Source organism: Borostomias antarcticus, assembly GCF_949987555.1.
Source record: "Borostomias antarcticus genome assembly, chromosome: 18".
Lineage (NCBI taxonomy): Eukaryota > Metazoa > Chordata > Actinopteri > Stomiiformes > Stomiidae > Borostomias > Borostomias antarcticus.
In genome coordinates, this window is record NC_140251.1 from 6850500 (window position 1) to 6869603 (window position 19104).

The 19104-nt window shown below is 44.1% G+C and overlaps 1 protein-coding gene across 1 annotated transcript in view; it reads left to right on the forward strand.

Annotated features, from left to right (window-relative positions):
* Positions 1–3713: 3713 nt before the first annotated feature.
* Positions 3714–19104, forward strand: part of syt7a (synaptotagmin VIIa) — a gene marked incomplete at both ends in the record, with an annotated part of 89671 nt that continues 74280 nt past the window's right edge. The window contains one exon of the mRNA XM_084452930.1: positions 3714–3747. Within this exon, the coding sequence (XP_084309056.1) occupies positions 3714–3747 (34 nt within the window). The remainder of the gene's footprint in view (positions 3748–19104) is intronic.

The following is a 19104-nucleotide window of genomic DNA, read 5'->3' on the forward strand; positions in this document are numbered from 1 at the left end:
TGCTGTTCAATAAAATGAAATGACTGTCCTTGCTCATTCGGCCCTGTGGTTTTTGCGCCTGTGTGTCGTAAGAGAGCATCTTCAAAAGAGCAGGAACAGGCAGCAAGCAGGCGGGTGTAATTTGATGATGGCACACTACTCGCGGTCGCCACCAGATGCCGCTGTAGTGTCACAAGAGAGCCGAAGCCTGGCCTGAGAGGCGTCACGTAGCCTACAAACATCACGGCTCTGGACGACTTTGGTGAGACGCTAAACCTGCACTAGACTGCTCATCTCCCCTCTGGCCCGCGGAAAATAACAGGTCCTTTGTTCCTAGTGCTGCTCAATAATACTAGTTTAAAGAAGATGTGCTTCGACCTGTAATGTATTCTTGTCTATGTAGGCTATTATTGTGGAATGTGAAGGCTGTTTTGCATTGCATGTTTTCTAATTGTAGCCTACCCTGAGGAGACGAAAGACAAACTTCCAACCTTGGTTGGACTATAATAACCATCTTACCTTTCATGGCTGGGAGCTGCAGATGAAATTAATACTTCCCACTAGTCGCTTATTTCTGACTATACTCTATATCCATGATAGATGGTAGATTGAATTCAAATGTAAATTCAAGTTGGAACCTTCAAATATGATCTATGATCAAATGAATGGCATGAAAGGAATAACAAGGGAATTATACTGTCACAAGAAGATATGACACATTCATCCCTATTCTAATCCATGCTTCATGCCATGCGCTACTGTGTACAAAATCTATAATACCACATTACACACACATACACACACACACACACACACACACACACACACACACACACACACACACACACACACAGCCTGCTGTCTGTCTCTTTGGTGGTATAGTAACTGGTCGTATTTCAGAGTCAGATTTCATATTGGATTTTCAGCGTTGAGTTACTTCTTTCATCAGACAGTCTACTCCATTGTTTACATACCGGAGACTCACCAGGAGCTCAGTTCACCGACACGCCCTGTTTCTAATACTGTCCTGGACAGATTTTCAAATAAAGAAATATCACCCGCCTGGGTTCTTTTGTTCAATCAACACCCCTCCATGTCTCATGACTTTGCTAAGCATCCACCCATGACTATTATTAGCCTCTCTTGCTTTCTAGTCAGAGAGAGAGGGAGAGGAGGAAAGGGAGAGAGAGAGGAGGGGGGGGCGGTGGAGAGAGAGGAGGAGAGAGAGAGCGCGGGGAGAGAGGGTGGGTACAGAGAGAAAGGGAGGAGAGATCGAGGGGGAGAGAGTGGGGGAGGAGAGAGAGAGAGAAAGAGAGGGAGACCGAGAGAGGGTGGAGAGAGGAGAGAGAAAGGGTAGAGAGAGCGAGGGGGTAGAGAGAGGGGGAGGTAAGGAAGGTACAGTAGTATACAAGTGGAGCTGAGAGAGAGAAAATCAGAATCAGAATGATGGGAGGAATATGGACTTGGAGAGGTGCAGAGAGAGAAGAAGGGCTGTTGGTGGAGGGACCTCAGATATGGAGGACACGGTGGTGATGTGTAGATAGGTCACTAAATCAATGGGAATCAGATTTTTTTTTCTGAAGAGGATGGGGATATTTATAGAGGTACCAGCAGAGAGATACATCTGTGACAGGCGCAACAATGCCAAATGTACAGCAGTTAAACCCTGGCAGTAGGCAGGGGCCAATTAGACTTTAACACATGTAGTAGCCTACAGCAAAACCAATACCTACATTTCAGCTCTTCACAAAGTTTATATGAAGCGCAACTCAATCACTTTACAATAAGTGCATACATCCAAATGTACAAGAATACAAATAAACAAGTGTATAACAGCTTCCTTAGCACGCCTAGATTGTGCACACACATCTAAGGTGTGCAAGAGTTTGTTAAAGGTAAATGTCCTGTCCAAGGAGCATTTGCCCCCTCTGAGCTGACTCAGGTCCATAGTGTCCAGCCAGTCAGGGGATGCACTGAACAGTCAGAGCAGCCGGCAGGAAGGACCTCCTGAAGCTCTCTTTCGAGCACCATGCCAGGATCAGTCTGCCACTGAGCAGTTAACCTGTTAACCTGGAGTCCTATACAAACTCCTTCAGACCCTGTATCACAGCTGGGCCATTACTCACAATCCCCACCATACTGTACTGTACAGTCAACTATCTGCTTTAAGGTAGCAAGATTATATGATCAAAAGGTTGCTGTCAAGATAATGACAGTCTCCCATTGAGCAAGGCAGGCCAAAAAAATCTATACTCTGATGTATATTCTTACTCTGATCTATACTGTCCATTCTCAATGCTGAAACGCCCCCCCCCCCCCACACACACACACCTTATTATTATTATTATTATTATTTAAAAAAAAATCTTATCTTAAACATTGTATCTCGATTATAAAAGCGTATGCATGGCCAAGTAATATCTTGTTTTGTTCAGTGGTAGACTTCCCTATACTCAATGAGATGGGAGTCATGCAGATTTATTGATGCAAACGCTGTGTTGGAATTAGCAATATTCTCACGCTGTCAGCACAGCAGTTTGCAAACATCTTGTCAATACAGTTGGGAGGGTCGTCCTCCCATAACATCCAGAACTGATTTCCATTCAATTGTGCATTTGTTGCTAAGCTTCGTAATGTTTCCTTGCGGTGTTAGTTTTTGAAAATCGTTTGCCGTTCCATATCGGTGGACTATTGCCTTATGTCAGCTTCCCACCAGGCCAATAAGGTCATAACATTTGGAAAATATGAGTCCATCATCTCTGATAGAGCACCCAACACAAGGGTATGATGACGAATGATGATGTCAGGCTCAAAAACAGAAAATTGAAGAATAATCTCCTTTCCAATGCATCCAATTGAACATGAATAGGCACTGTGCCAGCAGAAAGCAGGTAGGCTACCTAACAGAGGCAATTTAAGAGTGCAGCTTATTCAAGGTTACACATTAAATACTATCTAAGAGCACAAACCTTTTTTCCCCAGTTCATTGATCGGCACAAGCCAGCCGTGGCAGTTTAAAATAGGCTAATTGCACTTGGCATACACGTGTGCAATCCCCTCTTAAATATCGACTAGTCCTCTTAGATCGGGCGAGGCGCCAAGCACATGTGGTTAGGTTTGAGGAGCACCTGCTCTCACCTCCCTCGTCGACAGCTTATTTATTGACCCATGCATTACGTAATAGCCTACCACTTGTTTTTGAAAACAGTTGTAACAGCAACGACGGCATATTAATATTGAAGCACGTATAGGCGGTGGGAGGCATAGGGCATAATATGGCATCGTTTGTGGTACATCTGGGCGGTCAAATCCTTCTCAAGACTGTTCCATAGGCTATAAATGCCACTTTCCGATTCCCGTGGCTACTTCTCTAAGCGTCACTGTTTGCAGAGAGAGAGAGAGAGGGAGCAAAAAGAAAGAGAGCAAAAAGAGAGAGCAAAAAGAGAGAGAGAGACAGCAGATAGAGTGCAAAGAGAGAGAGAGAGAGAGAGAGAGAGAGAGAGAGAGAGAAAGAAAGAAAGAAAGAAAAAGAAAGAGAGAGAGCAGCTGACTGGCTGCCTACCTGCTCGAGCGGACTGGGAGGATCTAGGCTAGTGAAGCACGCGCGCGCACTCTCGCCGAGCAACAAGACAATAAACAGCTCCAGCAGCACGCGACCCCGGAGTTCTCCAGACGCGGGAGGAGTAACACTGATTGACAACGCCATCACACAACCCAGGGGTGAATTCATAGCCATGTATTTGAACAGGGAAGAGGACAGTAGCAAAGGTAAGAAGCGTATCCTTGACAGTTTCAAGGTGTTCATCATGCCTAGACACCGTTTAACCCGTTGTTTCTGATCGTCGTTAATAGCTTTTATTTGCTCTCTTCATCCTGAGGGTCATTGTCACATACAGACTCTTGTTGCCGTCAATGCATTTTAACCACCGCTGTCAGTGATATTAACAGGGCCTGTATGTTATTAATGCGTGTGTATGTCATTGTAGATCCTACTCTTGTCATTGGAAGTCATATTGTAGCCTAGATGTGATGTCTAGCAGCCAGTAGTAGGCTGATTATAACGTCTCTTCATTGGTCTGTGTGCACTGATTTATAAATGTGTCATAGCTAGGCTACTTGTTGGTGTTTGGTTTGTCCTTTTTGGACATTTAGGCTGTTCACTTGTAAGGGCATCGGAAGACAAGGTCAAAGCTTCTCTATCCTACTAGATATCCTAGATTCTATCCTAGAATTTAGGCTGCTATAACGTTACTTCCCTCACATTGCTCCCCAACGGTCGGCTTTTGTCAAATGTATTGAGCATCCCCAAGTGAGAGGGATAGTAGTAGGCTACTCGCGGTCTCTGGGTGAGAGGGGGGTGAGGAGGAAAACGGGGGGGGGGGGGGCATTTATTTGAGTAAATCTCTCCCACGTGTTTTTGAGGCGTGATTTCTGGGTGTCCGATGTTCTACCCTCTACCCCGCCGCTGCCAGAATGCTTTAACTCGCTCTGGGACCGGGGGGCGGTTGTAATATACCACCGAAAGCTCTAGGTTATACGGATAACACCTGCTGCCTGCTACCGAGGGCGAGGGGACGAGCAGGGAGGAGAGGAGGCGAGAGGAGAGCAGGGAGAGGAGAGGAGGCGAGAGGAGAGCAGGGAGAGGAGAGGAGGGGCGATTTCTGTTCATTTCCCTTCTGGTGCGATAATGGTCTCGTGCACTGTCACTGCTACGGTGCGTGCGAGCAGAATAGAGTATCTGTTCAACAGATTGTTTGTTAGCGAGCGACAGTAGTAGGCTATAGGCATACTGTACATAACAAAATGTTTTCGTAGACTAACAATGGTGACTGTCAGTTAACGCCCATTGTGTGTGCATGGCACGTTGTCAACAGTCAAGTAGTAGAACAAACGCAGCTCAAAATTGCTTGTCGATGAGTGGCAGACAAAGAATGAACGGTATCAGTGAATGAAAGGAGATATCTAGCCTTTTGACTATTGACATTTTCAAGAATGCAATATAGCCTAACACGTGTCACCGCGCACCGTGGGTGACCACGTGAGTGCGTGTTGACTGGTGGTTAAGCGATGGATGCTGGTCGTAGGTAGAGTAGCCTACCTCGCCGCTGCTGGTTCCCATCCGCGTTTCTGCCCTTAAAATTCTCCCGGCGTGCGAAGGTGGAGTGTGACAGAGGTGTGTGAAGTGGGAGAGAGGTGTGTGAAGTGGGAGAGAGGTGTGGGGCATATCGATTACTGGCTGAGGACACAGGGCTCGGTCGTGTGTGACAATCTCCCATCCACCAATCCCAGAAGATTAGTAGACGTAGGCCTATTCCTCCTCAATATGTTTGGAAAAAGTTTGTTCAAGACATCAAAGCTGAATTCACAGGAATATTGGCTTTATTTTGAAGAGTTAAGAGTTTTGTTTCATTTTACAATCTTCCATATATGGATAATTTTTTCTTTCAGGCAAACATTCTCAAGTTTTTCAAAGTTATAATCTTTTACATTTACAGACACAATACAAAAGAGTTGAGCAACTAGCAAATGGCTGATATTATATGTATTTGATATATTATTACTGTAAGTATTTTATTTGAGTCAGAATTGATACCGTCTGTAATGTCTCCATCAGCCATATCGTTTTGGTCAGTGAATTGAACATTTGATGTATCTCTGATGTGTGTAGTTTAGTTTAGTTTAGTTTAGTTGACAAGAAATAAAAAAAAAAACTAATTTGATTTTTACATCAATAGCTTAAAAAAGACATTGTCAAGGTTAACACAATACAGTCATCGACTTATTTCCATTGTGGACCTTGATGTTATGACAGTACAGATGGACAGGGTAGAGCACATGGCTGGGCAACATCCAGCAATATTAGTGGCATAAATTAAAAGCATAAAATTCAGACAACAACTAACAACAACCATGGAAAAAGTACAGGTTAAAGTTACTATGATTCTAATTTTTCCATGAGCCAGGATTTTACCTTTTTTTCTGAAACCATGCTGGTTACCTATGCTTTTAACATGCAAAGGTAACTTGTTCCAATTCACCGCTCCACTATATTTGGAAGCACTATGTTTGTCTTAAACCTGGGCAGATACAGGTCTGCAGTACTAGCTCTGGTGCTAAAGTGACTTTCAAGGTATGCTGGAGTTCTGTTGTTCAAAACATTATGAACCACCCTGAGCTGGAGCTGAACTGCCCTAGCCTCTAGGGGGAGCCAGCCCAGCTGCTGGAACTGTTGCTTCCCCACATGATCCCTTGATGCCGGACCTAGTACTACTCTGACTAGTTTATTTTGTGAAACCTGCAGTTTGTCTTTAAGGGCCTTAGTAAGCCCACTGTACCAAGAACCTAGACCATAATCAAAGCAGCAAGAAACCAAAGAATAAGCAAGCAGTCGAAGACTTGTTGAATCAAGGAATGAGGCTTTTCTTGCTAAGAATCTGGGTCGGCCATTTACCTTGCTCATGATCTTTAGTGCCATGCTCCCTCCATCTAGATTGCTACCTAGGGAGCAACCTAAATAGGTCACTGAAGATTTGGCAGGGAAGTGCTGCCCGCCTGCCCCCCAAGACTGATGCCAGACAGCTTTTTTTTTTATGCAGCCTAGGCTTCGAACCAAACACTATAAATTCTGTTTTAGCCATATGAAGAGACAATTTGTTGTCTACTAGCCAATCTTTGATGTTACAAAATTCCTCCTGCAGAGTGTTTTGCAGCTTGAGCTCATCTTTGTCAGAGACTTAAATAGATATAGAAACAAATTCTCTTTACAAGCTGACTTCATGTCGTTGATATAGATTAACAACAATAATGGACCTAAGACACTCCCTTGTGGTACTCCACATGTTACAGGTTGATCCCTGGATAGAAGACTTTGGAATTCGGTCCTCTGATATCTATCAGACAGGTAGGAGACAAACCATTTTAAGGTGGGAGGGCTCATGCCTAAAGCAAACAGCTTGTTGAACAGTAGGCTATGATGGACAGTGTCAATGGCCTTCTGTAAATCAATTAAAATCATGGCACAGAGTTTGCCGACATCTATTTCACCTCTAATGAAGTCGGTCAAGTACAGCAAACAAGAGTCAGTTGAATAGGACTTTCTGAAGCCTGACTGGAATTCATATAGCAGTTTAGAATCAGAAGCGAACTGAACTGTTCGTGTACCACTTTCTCCAGGACCTTAGAGGCTGTACTCAAGATAGAAACCGGTCGGTAATTTCCCGGATCAGACCTGACACCTTTCTTAAAAAGTGGAATGACTTTTCAGTCATTCATGTCATCAAGAACTGTACCTTGCTCTAAGGACAAATTAATAATATGAGCAACCAAAGGGGCTATCAGGTCAGCTGCAACTTTCAAGAACCTGGCTGAGATATTATTGAGCCCTGTAGCTTTAGCAGAGTTAAGGTCCTTTAACATCCTGGCAATTTTTTCAACTGACACAAGACTAAAAGAAAAGAAAGTTAGGAATCACACCTAACTTTGAATAAGTTCAGGCCCGTACACACCTGGGCTGGGTGGAAGCTTCTCCACAAGTTTGTGAGCAACTGAGGTGAAATGAACATTGAAATGATTGTCAATTTCATCCTTTTTATTCACCTCTTTTACATCTATGGAGAGAGTAATGCATGAACTACAAGAGTTTTTCGTCTTAGTTACACATCCAAGATTTTTTAGAACTTTCCACAGATTTTGGGGTTATCCTTGTTCTCACTTATCTGTTCAGAGAAGTAATTATTTTTGGCCTCCTTGACTGAACGCTGGGCCTCTTTCCTACAGGCTTGAAACTGCGAGAAGTCAGGTCTCCTGAGTGTTTGTACTTGGACATGGCTTTAGCCCTAGCACTGATGGCTTCAAGTACCTTGGAGTTAAACCAAGGATGAGATGTTTGCCTTACCCTGATTGACCTTGCAAGAGCCACTGAATCAATGACAGAAAGAAACAGGCTTTTGAAGTTTTCCCAAGCCAGGTTGATATTTCTCCTTTCTATTGTTTAAAACTGAGGACCAATCCAGCATCTGGATTTTCTCTCTGAGCTGGTCTGCTGTGTACCGTTTAAGAGATCTGATTTTGATAGTTTTCTGTCCGTCAAATGTGACTCTATGCAGCTTTCTAGTGCAATAGGTTAGAAAGTGGTCACTCATGGCATACACTATACTCCACTCTGAGCGATATTGTGTTGATGCTAAGACTATGAATGTTCTTTTCTTGAACATCGCTACTTTTCTTGAAAATCTGGAAGGACATAATTTTCGTGTGTGTTAAATCTGGTGAACTGACTTATAAAAGCATGCAACGTGAGGGGCCAGGCCAGACTGGAACACTGGTACTCCTGGCTGACTCTCCGGAAGCAGCTAGAAGTCCTCTGTCCCACTGGTGGACAGCCAGATGTGGTAGGCCAGTCGGTGTACAGTGTTCCTTCCTATCCACACAGCACAGGTCTGGACTTGGCAAAAAACAGGTGTGTGTCTGGTGTCCCATGGCACAGGAAATAAAGAGCTTCCCTGGCCTATTACATAGATTGATGGCTACATTCATTAACTGACTGAGCTGGATTTGCTGGAGAGGAGTGAGTATTGACTGATGATGGGGAGGGAGGAGGGGACAGGTCAGAGACGGAGCGGGAGGGGTGAGAGACAGGATAGGAGGACGGGACGGGAAAGTTCAGGGGGGACAGGCTCCTCTTGCTGCCAGGGGACCGTGGAGGGCAATGCGCCTGGTGATTGACTGTTCATGTTTTATTCATGTAATCACCTTGACCTTTGTGAGTGAGAGTTCTTGCCAGTGCTGTCCTCCAGAGGTGGTGGCCCATAACAGCTTCACGGCCACTCAGAGTGGATCAGACAAGAATTCAGGTGGAATATGGTTCAACCAGGGTCATTCATTCTCAAGAATTTAGGATAGTAGTGGAAATATTGGGGAGAGGAACTTTTTAGTGTTTGAAAGTGATACTAGTTAGCCTAGTCCTGAACCGGTAGTATTGTCCATTGGCACTGCTGTGGAATATTCTGTGACAAAGGTATTGTTCAGGAGAGATTCAATGCCGATGTTCTAAGCTTAACAAAGTTTATTACATAATACATACAAACAATACAGTAACCCAACTCGAGAAGGGGACCGTCCAACTCAGTTTTCTTTGTGCACACAGCAGTCTGCAATCGGAAAAATGGCGGCCCCAGTTAGGAGTTACAGTAAACAGATTCCTGTTTTGTCGGCAGCAGAGAATTGGCATGGTGTGGAATGCGAGCGAAGAATCAAGAATCAAGGGCACTTAGTTCTAGAAACATAAGATAGAAGTATGCACAATGTTCTTTTCTATGCAGTCAATGAGAAAATCAGTTCTGACTGGCCAAAACAACACAGTCTGTTAAAGGAGTTCAGGTAAGGTCTTGGTAATACAAAATTTCCATTACAGCGCTCACTTTTAAAGGGGAACAATGGGCATTTGTTAAAAACAGATATTATTCTGGAGGCTTTACAACATGATGGAAAAAATACTGCAACCTACTCACGCGTCCACAGATTGTTCGGACACGCCGGGAAACTGGTAGTTGGCCACATCATCACAGCTCCTGACTCCCAATGGTGAAATGAATAGTAGTAGTGATGAAGATGATTATGGTGGCGATATACAGCCATATATAAGAGCCGGATTACTGACTTGACATGCGATGAAATCCCGTCATGGATCACTCTGCTCCAGTGGATTTATTTAAAATGCAAAAGTAGTTGAAATTCGATACTCCATTCATTTCGCCATTGGGAGTCAGGAACTGACACCTACCAGTTTCCCGGCATGTCTGAACAATCTGTGGGCGCGTGAGCAGGTTGCAGTATTTTTTCCATCATGTTGTATAGCCTCCAGAATAGTGTCTTTTTTGTAACAAATGCCCATTGTTCTCCTTTAAGACCAAGTTCCTGAAGGTTCAAGATTCAAGATCCGTATCGGTCATGTACAGTATATGGTTCACACATACAGTACTAGGAATTTGACTAGGGTAATGGCATACGTACGGCAGACGTTACCCTAGTCAAATTCCTAGTATGTGTGTACCATATCCATGGCCAATAACACGGATCCTTGAGCTTATTGGATGTCTGTGGTTCTATGCTTCCAGTTTGAGGTTCGGCATCCTCAGACTACTGGATAGTTTGATATGTGATAACCAGGTCAGGTTCAACGTTGATTTAAATTGATGCTGGCCTTGGGTTTTAGGCTTTCATCCAAGCTCTGGCTCAGGCCACCAATCAAAATGACTAAACGTGGTGCTCAGAGCCAGCACTGAGATCCAGCCAGTCAGGTAGCCCATAGCCTCATCCCTTATGGTATTTTTTTCATTAATAGATGGATGGAGGTACCAGTTGCTAGTTGCTTATGACACATACAATCCTGTGATCCAGAAGAAAGCAAGAGAGTAAGTGAGTGAGTGAAGCATCTTTCTGGATTTAAAGCAATCATTTAGTATTTCAGCGTGTGTGATTGCAAGTGTTTGCACTTTATGTCAGTGTTATGGTAATGCTTGACACACAATAAACACATAAAAGGCTCTTCAAAGGATTGAAATTGAAAAATAGGGACGGGAAAAGTCTGAAGGAGCTTTAATAAAGTGTGAACTGTCGTGTCAGTTGAAGATGGCTGGGCTCGGAACATCTTTGTTATTGCCCTGTAGAAATTGATGATGTTCTCCCACTTCATGGTTATTTTAATGTGGAATATGAAATAATTTGCGGGATAGCTGTGCCACCCCTCTAATGCCCATGTCTGTTTGGGAGAGATGAATGAACTGGATGGAGGAGGCAAGAGAGATGGCATGGCAATATGGACTTGCACTCTCATTCAGACATTGTCTGAAGATTTCTGCGGTTTGAGTAATAGGGATTATTAAATATAGACATTTTTGATGTCCTTCTTTACATCCTTGTTCCTACAGAACAGTAAAAAAAATTGTACACAAAGCTTTCCTGGCAGTCTGTCACCTCTGAACATGGCTATTAAAGAGATATCACAAATAAAAGTCATTTAAGTCTTGAAAAATCTGAAATTCAAATGAATTACAAGCAAGGAATCACAAGCTCCAGTCAGTTTCTGGATACCAGACATTATAGAAATGTGATTTTGACCAGTGTGGCTGTGGCAGAGCAGAGGACATTGTTCTCCTGTGCACACTAGTAAACAGCGACTTTTTGAAACATTGTGACTTAATTGGCCTCTGATCACTAGGACACATTGTTAAATACTGTGATTCATTACACAGATTGATGGTATATGTTAAGCTGTTGGGAAAATGTCAGGGATCACTGGAGCTGGAGGATTAGCGTACAACACTGATATTAGAGGTAATTATAGGCTTTTGTATGAACACCTGCAACGAAACAAGGATTTAGTCCCGCTGTTTCACTGCTCTGTAGTGAAAGAGACAGACCTAGTCCCCAGTGAAAGAAGCCATAACAGGGGATTTGAGGAAAGCCTAATCACACATCGACTCACAAGGTAATTTTCTTTAGAAGAGGAATACAGAGAAAACCAGAGTGCCCCTGATTGGGGGACCTGATTAGAATGAGAGGTAACAGAGCGTTGGAACGTGTCTTTGTGTTGCGCCTATTTATCCGTCAACTCAAGAATAATTCTTTAGGATATTTATATCAATCAAAGATGTGTAATGATGAGGTCCCAGAAGTGTGATGTCAGAGTGTGACAGGTGGTATGATAATACCACAGTGGCCCCCTTCATAAAAAGGTGTGACATTGTTGAAAACCGGAGGGGCCTGAGTTATTTTTATGGTTTGCTGCTCCTCCGTGCTCACTGGCTGACGGGAGAGAGGGGGAGGTCTCTCTCTTATCGTTTTTTTTCTTTGTGCCATCTTCCCCATCCCTTCCTCTTCCTTTGTGTGTTTCTGGAGAGGAGGACAGGAGAGGAGGAGAGGAGGACAGGAGGACAGGAGAGGAGGACAGGAGAGGAGGAGAGGAGGACAGGAGAGGAGGACAGGAGAGGAGGACAGGAGAGGAGGACAGGAGAGGAGGAGAGGAGGACAGGAGGACAGGAGAGGAGGACAGGAGGACAGGAGAGGAGGACAGGAGAGGAGGACAGGAGAGGAGGAGAAGAGGACAGGAGAGGAGGACAGGGGAGGAGGAGAGGAGGACAGGAGAGGACAGGAGAGGAGGACAGGAGAGGAGGACAGGAGAGGAGGAGAGGAGGACAGGAGAGGAGGACAGGAGAGGAGGACAGGAGAGGAGGATAGGAGGACAGGAGAGGAGGACAGGAGAGGAGGACAGGAGAGGAGGAGAGGAGGACAGGAGAGGAGGACAGGAGCACACTGTAGAAACAGCAGGAGGGTGGACAGAAGAGGCAGACAGGCTTGCGGGAGAGAGGGAGGGAAAAGAGATGGAGGGAGAGACAGAGACTAGATAGAGAGAGAGAAGGAGGGAGGGGGAGAGAGAGAGAGACAGAGGGACAGAGAGAGAGACAGAAGGGGAGAGACAGAAGGAGAGAGAGGGAGGGGGAGAGAGAGAGAGAGAGGGAGAGATAGAGAGGAGAAAGAACAAGCCCTGGAGTCCTAGCCTGTCAAGGTCACGTAGAGGAGACGAGGCCCTGTGTGTATGTCTCTGTATATGTGTGTGTATGTCTCTGTATATGTGTGTGTATGTCTCTGTGTGTATGTCTCTGTATATGTGTGTGTATGTCTCTGTGTGTGTATGTCTTTGTATATGTGTGTGTATGTCTCTGTATATATGTACAGTATGTCTCTGTATATATGTGTGTATGTCTCAGTATGTGTGTGTTTGTGTGTGTGTGTGTGTGTCTCTCTGTATGTGTATGTTTGTCTCTGTGTGTGTTTGTCTCTTATGTCTGTGTGTGTGTGTGTGTGTATGTCTGCATGTGTGTGTATGTCTCTGTATGTGTGTGTGTGTGTGTGTGTGTGTGTGTGTGTGTGTGTGTGTGTATGTGTGTGTGTGTGTGTATGTATCTGTGTGTATGTATGTCTCTGTGTGTGTGTCTCTGTGTACTGGCTGGTGAGGGAAGGACACAGGAGAGAGGGAAGCCTACTGTACACGCTGAGGGGTGGGGGAGAGGTGACAGCTGATTGGTTTTGGTGAAAGATAGAGGGTTTTTTACAGAGAGGGAGGAGGGAAGGGAGAGAGAAGGAGATGAAAGGGGGTTGCTAGTAGGGCTACATAACAATGTCATAATGGCTGCTATTTTGGGCATTCCTCTTTTTGGGACAAAGAGGGAATGAATGGGTATTTCCTCAGTATAGACTACCTGTCACGCTGAGGAGATTTGACACGGCTTGATTAAATAGAGGCAGTGGCAGCGGCTTTGATATTGTTGATACATGGGGTCATCTAGTGTGTGTGTGTGTGTGTGTGTGTACATAGGCATGTATGCTGTTATGTAACCCCCCAGTTCAATAGTGCTCATGCTCTCCTGGCTGTCTCCTCCTCTTAGTCTCTCTCTCTCTCTCTCTCTCCCCCTCCCTCCGTCTTTTCTTCATACCATCTCTCTGTAAGCCCTCGCCCTCGTTTCAATCCACCGCACAACATTCCCACTGTCTGGTGGCAACTTTACGGTCTTACAGTACCATGTCTCGCTGTTTACACGCACGTTTTTAGCTCAGGAGCAAGGTGCGCAAGATGTAAATGAACATCACGTATGGAGTGAGCTGACGGTAAACAGACTCGAGAGGTTCTAACCCCCCACCCACACACACACACACAAAACCCCCGTATGCAACCAGTGGGCTTTGATTAGAGAAATGGAGGCTGGGAGATGTAAACCCTTGTTAGGATCAGGTGCTTAGGAAGAGGAATACGGACCGGAGAAAAAGTCTTTTAATCAGTTTGTGCAGGGAGCTGTAGGGGCCTCTGTTTGAGACGTGGTGGTGGCGGTCTCTCTGAATGTGATACGTGTCCCGTGTGTGCTCTCTCTCTCAGGAGAAGAGCAGGAGGAGGAGGGGGAGGAGGTCAGAGATTCGGCGTGTGTGTTATCTCTGTGGAGCAGCGACATGGTACTGTGTAGTGTGGAGATAGAGAGAGTGCTGACTCTTGTTTGCAGGGGGTCAAGAGTTCACATGATGGGTGGTCAGCTTGCGCACACACATGCACGCGCACACACACACACACACACACACACACACACACACACACATGATGGTGGTCAGCACAGGTTATGCTCTGACCTCTCGCTGTGCAGACCGATTTTGTTCTAGATAGATTGGTTGTGTGTGCGTGTGTGTGTGTGTATACAGTACTATGTAAACTGTAGAATTGTATCATGTATAGGGATGGGTATTGTTAGGATTTTATCGATTTTATCGGTATCGATACCAATAGCAATATTGTATACTCATATCAATATCCATACTCATACTTATCGATACTCTTATCGATACTACTGGTGTATGAGTTTGGGACTCATACACTGCCTGGGTCAACATGACTTTCTGTCTCAGTTGGCCTTCTTGTATACAAGTGCATCTCAGGAAATTAGAATATTGTGAAAAAGTCCATTATTTTCCGTAATAAAATTCAAACAGTGAAACTTTCATGTATTTTAGATCCATTACACAAAGTAAAATATTTCAAGCCTTTTGTACAGTATGTTCAGTATGTTCATTTATACACTCAATACTTGGTGGGGGCTCCTTTTGCACAAATTACTGTATCAACATGGAGCGTGGCATGGAGGCAATCAACATTGAAATATTTCACTACATGTGTAATAAACCTATAATATATGAAAGTTTCACCTTTTGAATTAAATTACTGAAAAGGAACTTTCTACAATATTCACATTTTCTGAGATGCACCTGTAGTGGGCTGTCACTGTAATGTAATGATCCTGTCCTTGTCCAGCCATCACTGGTTATGGCTACTTTTTACACATTGGCAAGCTCACCTATGATGCTTCTCTTTTCAACTGCATGCCAAGCAGGTATGAGGGTGTCTGATAATGTCCCTCTGGAAGGGGGGGGTGGTAACTGGCTTTAAGGGCATCTCCCTACATTGAGGGTTGCCCAATACATTGATCACAATTGACCAGTAGTTCGCAGAAGCTATGCTGATAGATCTTGAGTCATTCAATAGAAATGTCATAAAAGAAGGCAACTTGATGACGCACATTGAAGTTGCGTGTGCGGAGGCATGCAGTCACATGACCTCTCTTGTTGTCTGAATGAGCAACCTTTTCCTCCTGCACACTTTTTCATCTTGTACATTACAAGGGTGACCTTTTGTACTGCAGTTGACCTGAGTATTTTAATTATTTATGTGTGGGCTGATTTCATTATTGTTTAGGCGTGTGTAATTGATAGCTCATAGTAGCCTAGCAATATCAATCAGAAACTCGAAAAAGTCAAGATTATGCAACTCTGGCTGATTCAGTGCAAGTCAGCAGAGTAGGCTATATTGTGCTAAAGACACTCTGTTCTGACAACTACTGTAGCTGAGTGTTACCTGTTAAAATTGTGCAAGGCATATATACATAGCCTGTACCCAGGGGGCAAAACCCAATTTTGGGGAAATCAGACATGGGATGTTGTAAAAGGTTGTGCACCAGAAATGATATCTAGGACCTTCAAGGATCACAACCTGGGTGGACAACCTGGTCAACTTTTTGCAGGAAAGCTACAGGAACGTCCAAACAATGACCCCCCTGCCCCATACGAAAAAAGCCTATTAAGCTGGCTGGATCAGATTCCATGATTCTCTTTGTGATTGAATATCTCTGTTATAGTTTGTACTAAAGACACATTGAGCCAACCTATTGAAAGAGCAGAAAATAAGCTTTCCAGTGATACATTGGTTAAGCATGTTCCCAATAAGGCCACTAGATGGCCTTGTGCCTTATTTTAATAATGAAATAGACAAAATTACTGGTGGTGAAACATTTATTTCAGTTTAATACTCTCTTCTTGGTTATTAACTAAAATGGCATTGTCTGTCAACATATATGACACAATTATCAGAAGTTGAACACAAAATAATCATTCATTTGGCCCAGAACTAGAAAAACATTTTCCTCCACATTCTCTACAGTGTCCAGAATGAGGGAGTCAACAGAGTTTTCATACATGCCAATGACACTGACATCATTACCATATGTCTGTACTTTGGTGCAACACACCTCAGTGATCTAACAGAGCAGGAGGCTGACACTAGGATAATCCTGATTATCCTAGTGTCAGCCTCTTGCTGTGTTGATTCCAGAGCAGGAACATCCATAACAGACCCTGCTGTGAGCACCACACTCTTCGTCTCTTCCTTGAATCCACCACCCAGGTAGAGATGAGTGGGGCCAAGACCAGGCTCCCGTTGCTCATCCTCACACCATCTCTCACAGAGGAAGCTCAGCAGGTTTGCTTTGTTAGCAGGTACACTGCAAAAAACTCATTTGGATCTGGAGCTGTGTACTGCTCACTGACTTCATACAGTTTGGCTGGTTTGGATCGGGCATATCTCTGTTCCTGCTCAGCTGACTTGAGGCTGGCTCCACTGTACCTGTCACAACAGAAGTGTATGATTTCAGTACCAGGAGGCACATCATTCAGCAGCAGGTGTTTGTACCTGTCAGCGATCGCTCCAAATGGTTCACCTCTGTGAAAAGACCAAAGTTGTATGGCGCACATGGCATCAACGACTACTGCTGTCTTGAGGCAGTCTTGGGGCAGATCAGCGATGATGGTCACTTTGGTCTCCTCTTTCAGGATCTTCCCAAGGCTGGCCTTGGTCCCTGTTCTCATACTGCCATCTTCCTGGAAGAGGGATGGGGGAAGGTACTACACTCATGGTTGCCTATGAAGTCAACAATGTTGAGTTCTCCACCACTGGCAATGATCTGTCATTCGCAGAAGGGCAGTAACTTCATTGCTCTTGCCAGTTGCAGAAGTCTTCCCCCCAGACTTCTTTGGTTTCTTACAATACGCTCAGACACACACAATTATATATTGATGAAATGCTGTACAAATGATTGAGACATTATTTAAGATATTTATCTTACAGTAACAATCGTGGCTAGCTAGCTAGCTAGCTTAAAATCCTCTCACTTGTTGGAAAATCATCAAATCAACTCAAATTAACAATGGCAGCAAATCTTCTAAATATTAATGTAAACCCTTTAATATGCTATATCAAAATAATCATTTAAGTATATTTACCCATTTTGAACATAGCAAACAATCCAGAAGACCACAAGCTTGAAATGGATCTCACAAAAAAGTCGCAGCGCCATCTAGTGGCTTATTGGGAACATGCTTGACCAAGGTATGACTGGAAAGCTTATTTTCTGCTCTTTCAATAGGTTGGCTCAATGTGTCTTCAGTACGAACTATAACAGAGATATTCAATCACAAAGAGAATGATGGAATCTGATCCAGCCAGCTTAATAGGCTTTTTTCGTATGGGGCGGGGGGGTCATTGTTTGGACGTTCCTGTAGCTTTCCTGCAAAAGGTTGACCAGGTTGTCCACCCAGGTTGTGATCCTTGAAGGTCCTAGATATCATTTCTGGTGCACAACCTTTTACAACATTCCATGTCTGTAAATCCAATTTTCCCCCTGGGTAGTGTGAAGTAATTGGTAGATTGATTAATCAATTAATTAATTAGAAGAATTAATATATTCTTTGATTTTGAAACAGTAGCCATATGTTGTTATTTTGGTTGTATGGTGTTATTTTTTAATGGGTTTTCAGCAATGGGATTCTTTTTAAGATAAGATATGACTTTAATGACATGTGAATTAAAGCCAAAAAAGTGTGGGCACCCCTGCCCTACATTAACAACAGTTAACAGTAATAGTTACTAACATCAGAAGACATAGACTAAACTGTGGTTACATTATTTATGTAGCTACTGTAGCTACTGCAAATGAAAATATTTTCATTTCATCATCTCTCATCCCAGTCAGAAAATGTCCGCTGGATGCTAATTTTCGCTATGTTCAACTCCATTGACTTATGCTAAAACCCTTAGCGATCTAAAAGTCTGATTGTTGGCATCAGTTTTTGGGGGGTCTTTCAGGAGGGGAGTTCCCGTTGGGGGGGCGGGCCATCCCTCCAAGGCAATAATAGGGGAAAGTGTTACTCTGTACCTGCATGTTTAGCCTGCTATCGGAACCACCAGCTTAACCATTAGCCGCTTTGCTAAAGCAGTGAAACGCGGTATGTAACAGGCTACTACTGTAGGTCATAGGCAATTTGAATTGCACTGCTTGCTTCAGGACTGTATATCCCAGGAGTTTGTGGCTGTGGTGTGCGTTTCTTGGCATTTAGTAAAAAAGAAAAAAGAATGTGATTCTGTGTGTGCTGGTATCTGGCAAGGTGGTGAGACTGACAGATTGTGCTGTATGAATGCCATTTCTTCAGCTTGGCTGCCTGTCATCTCTCCCTCCATCCCTCCCTCCTTCCCTCTGGCTCTCTCTCCATCCCTCTCGCTCTCCCTCCCGCCCTCCACCCTCCCTCCCCGTCCCTCTCTCTCCCCCTCTTCCATCTCATCTTCCCCATTACTGTGCATCAGTGACGACCAGCAGGCCAGGGTGAAGGGTCCCTTCCTAGCAGTGGAGCTTGGCTGGGCTTCGGGATAAAACGATAACCCGTATAATGATACACTGCGATAACATTCGATGAAATTTATCGCGATAAAATTATCATTAAAACCGCTTCGAAAAACTCTCAAGTTAGCAAGTCTCCATGACGCATTATTTGATTTGTTTTATTTGATTAGTTTTCTATTCTTGCACTTTGTCTTCAGCACTAGATTATGCTCATAGGGGCAGATGTAGGCCTAGTAAGATGTTAGTGCCCGTTTTTGGCATTATTCCGTCACAACGTACGCCTGACAACATGGCATGTTCAAACAGACCACACATGGGTCAAACTGCATTCTGCCTGGCGCAGGCCCACCGAAGGGCAAGTTGCGCTTTCCTACTCATGCATATATACATTCATGGGAGGGTCGAGGGAAAGGTGAGTGTGAACATGCACAAATGGGAGGAGATGCGCAAGGAGATGCTGATTAATATCCCGTTGTATGAAAACTGCGGGGTAAAGTGCACGTCTGTTTTGCGGTGAAATTTATTTGCCTTTGAAAAGCAGGTGTAATCCAGTTGCACATAACCCACCCGCCTACACATA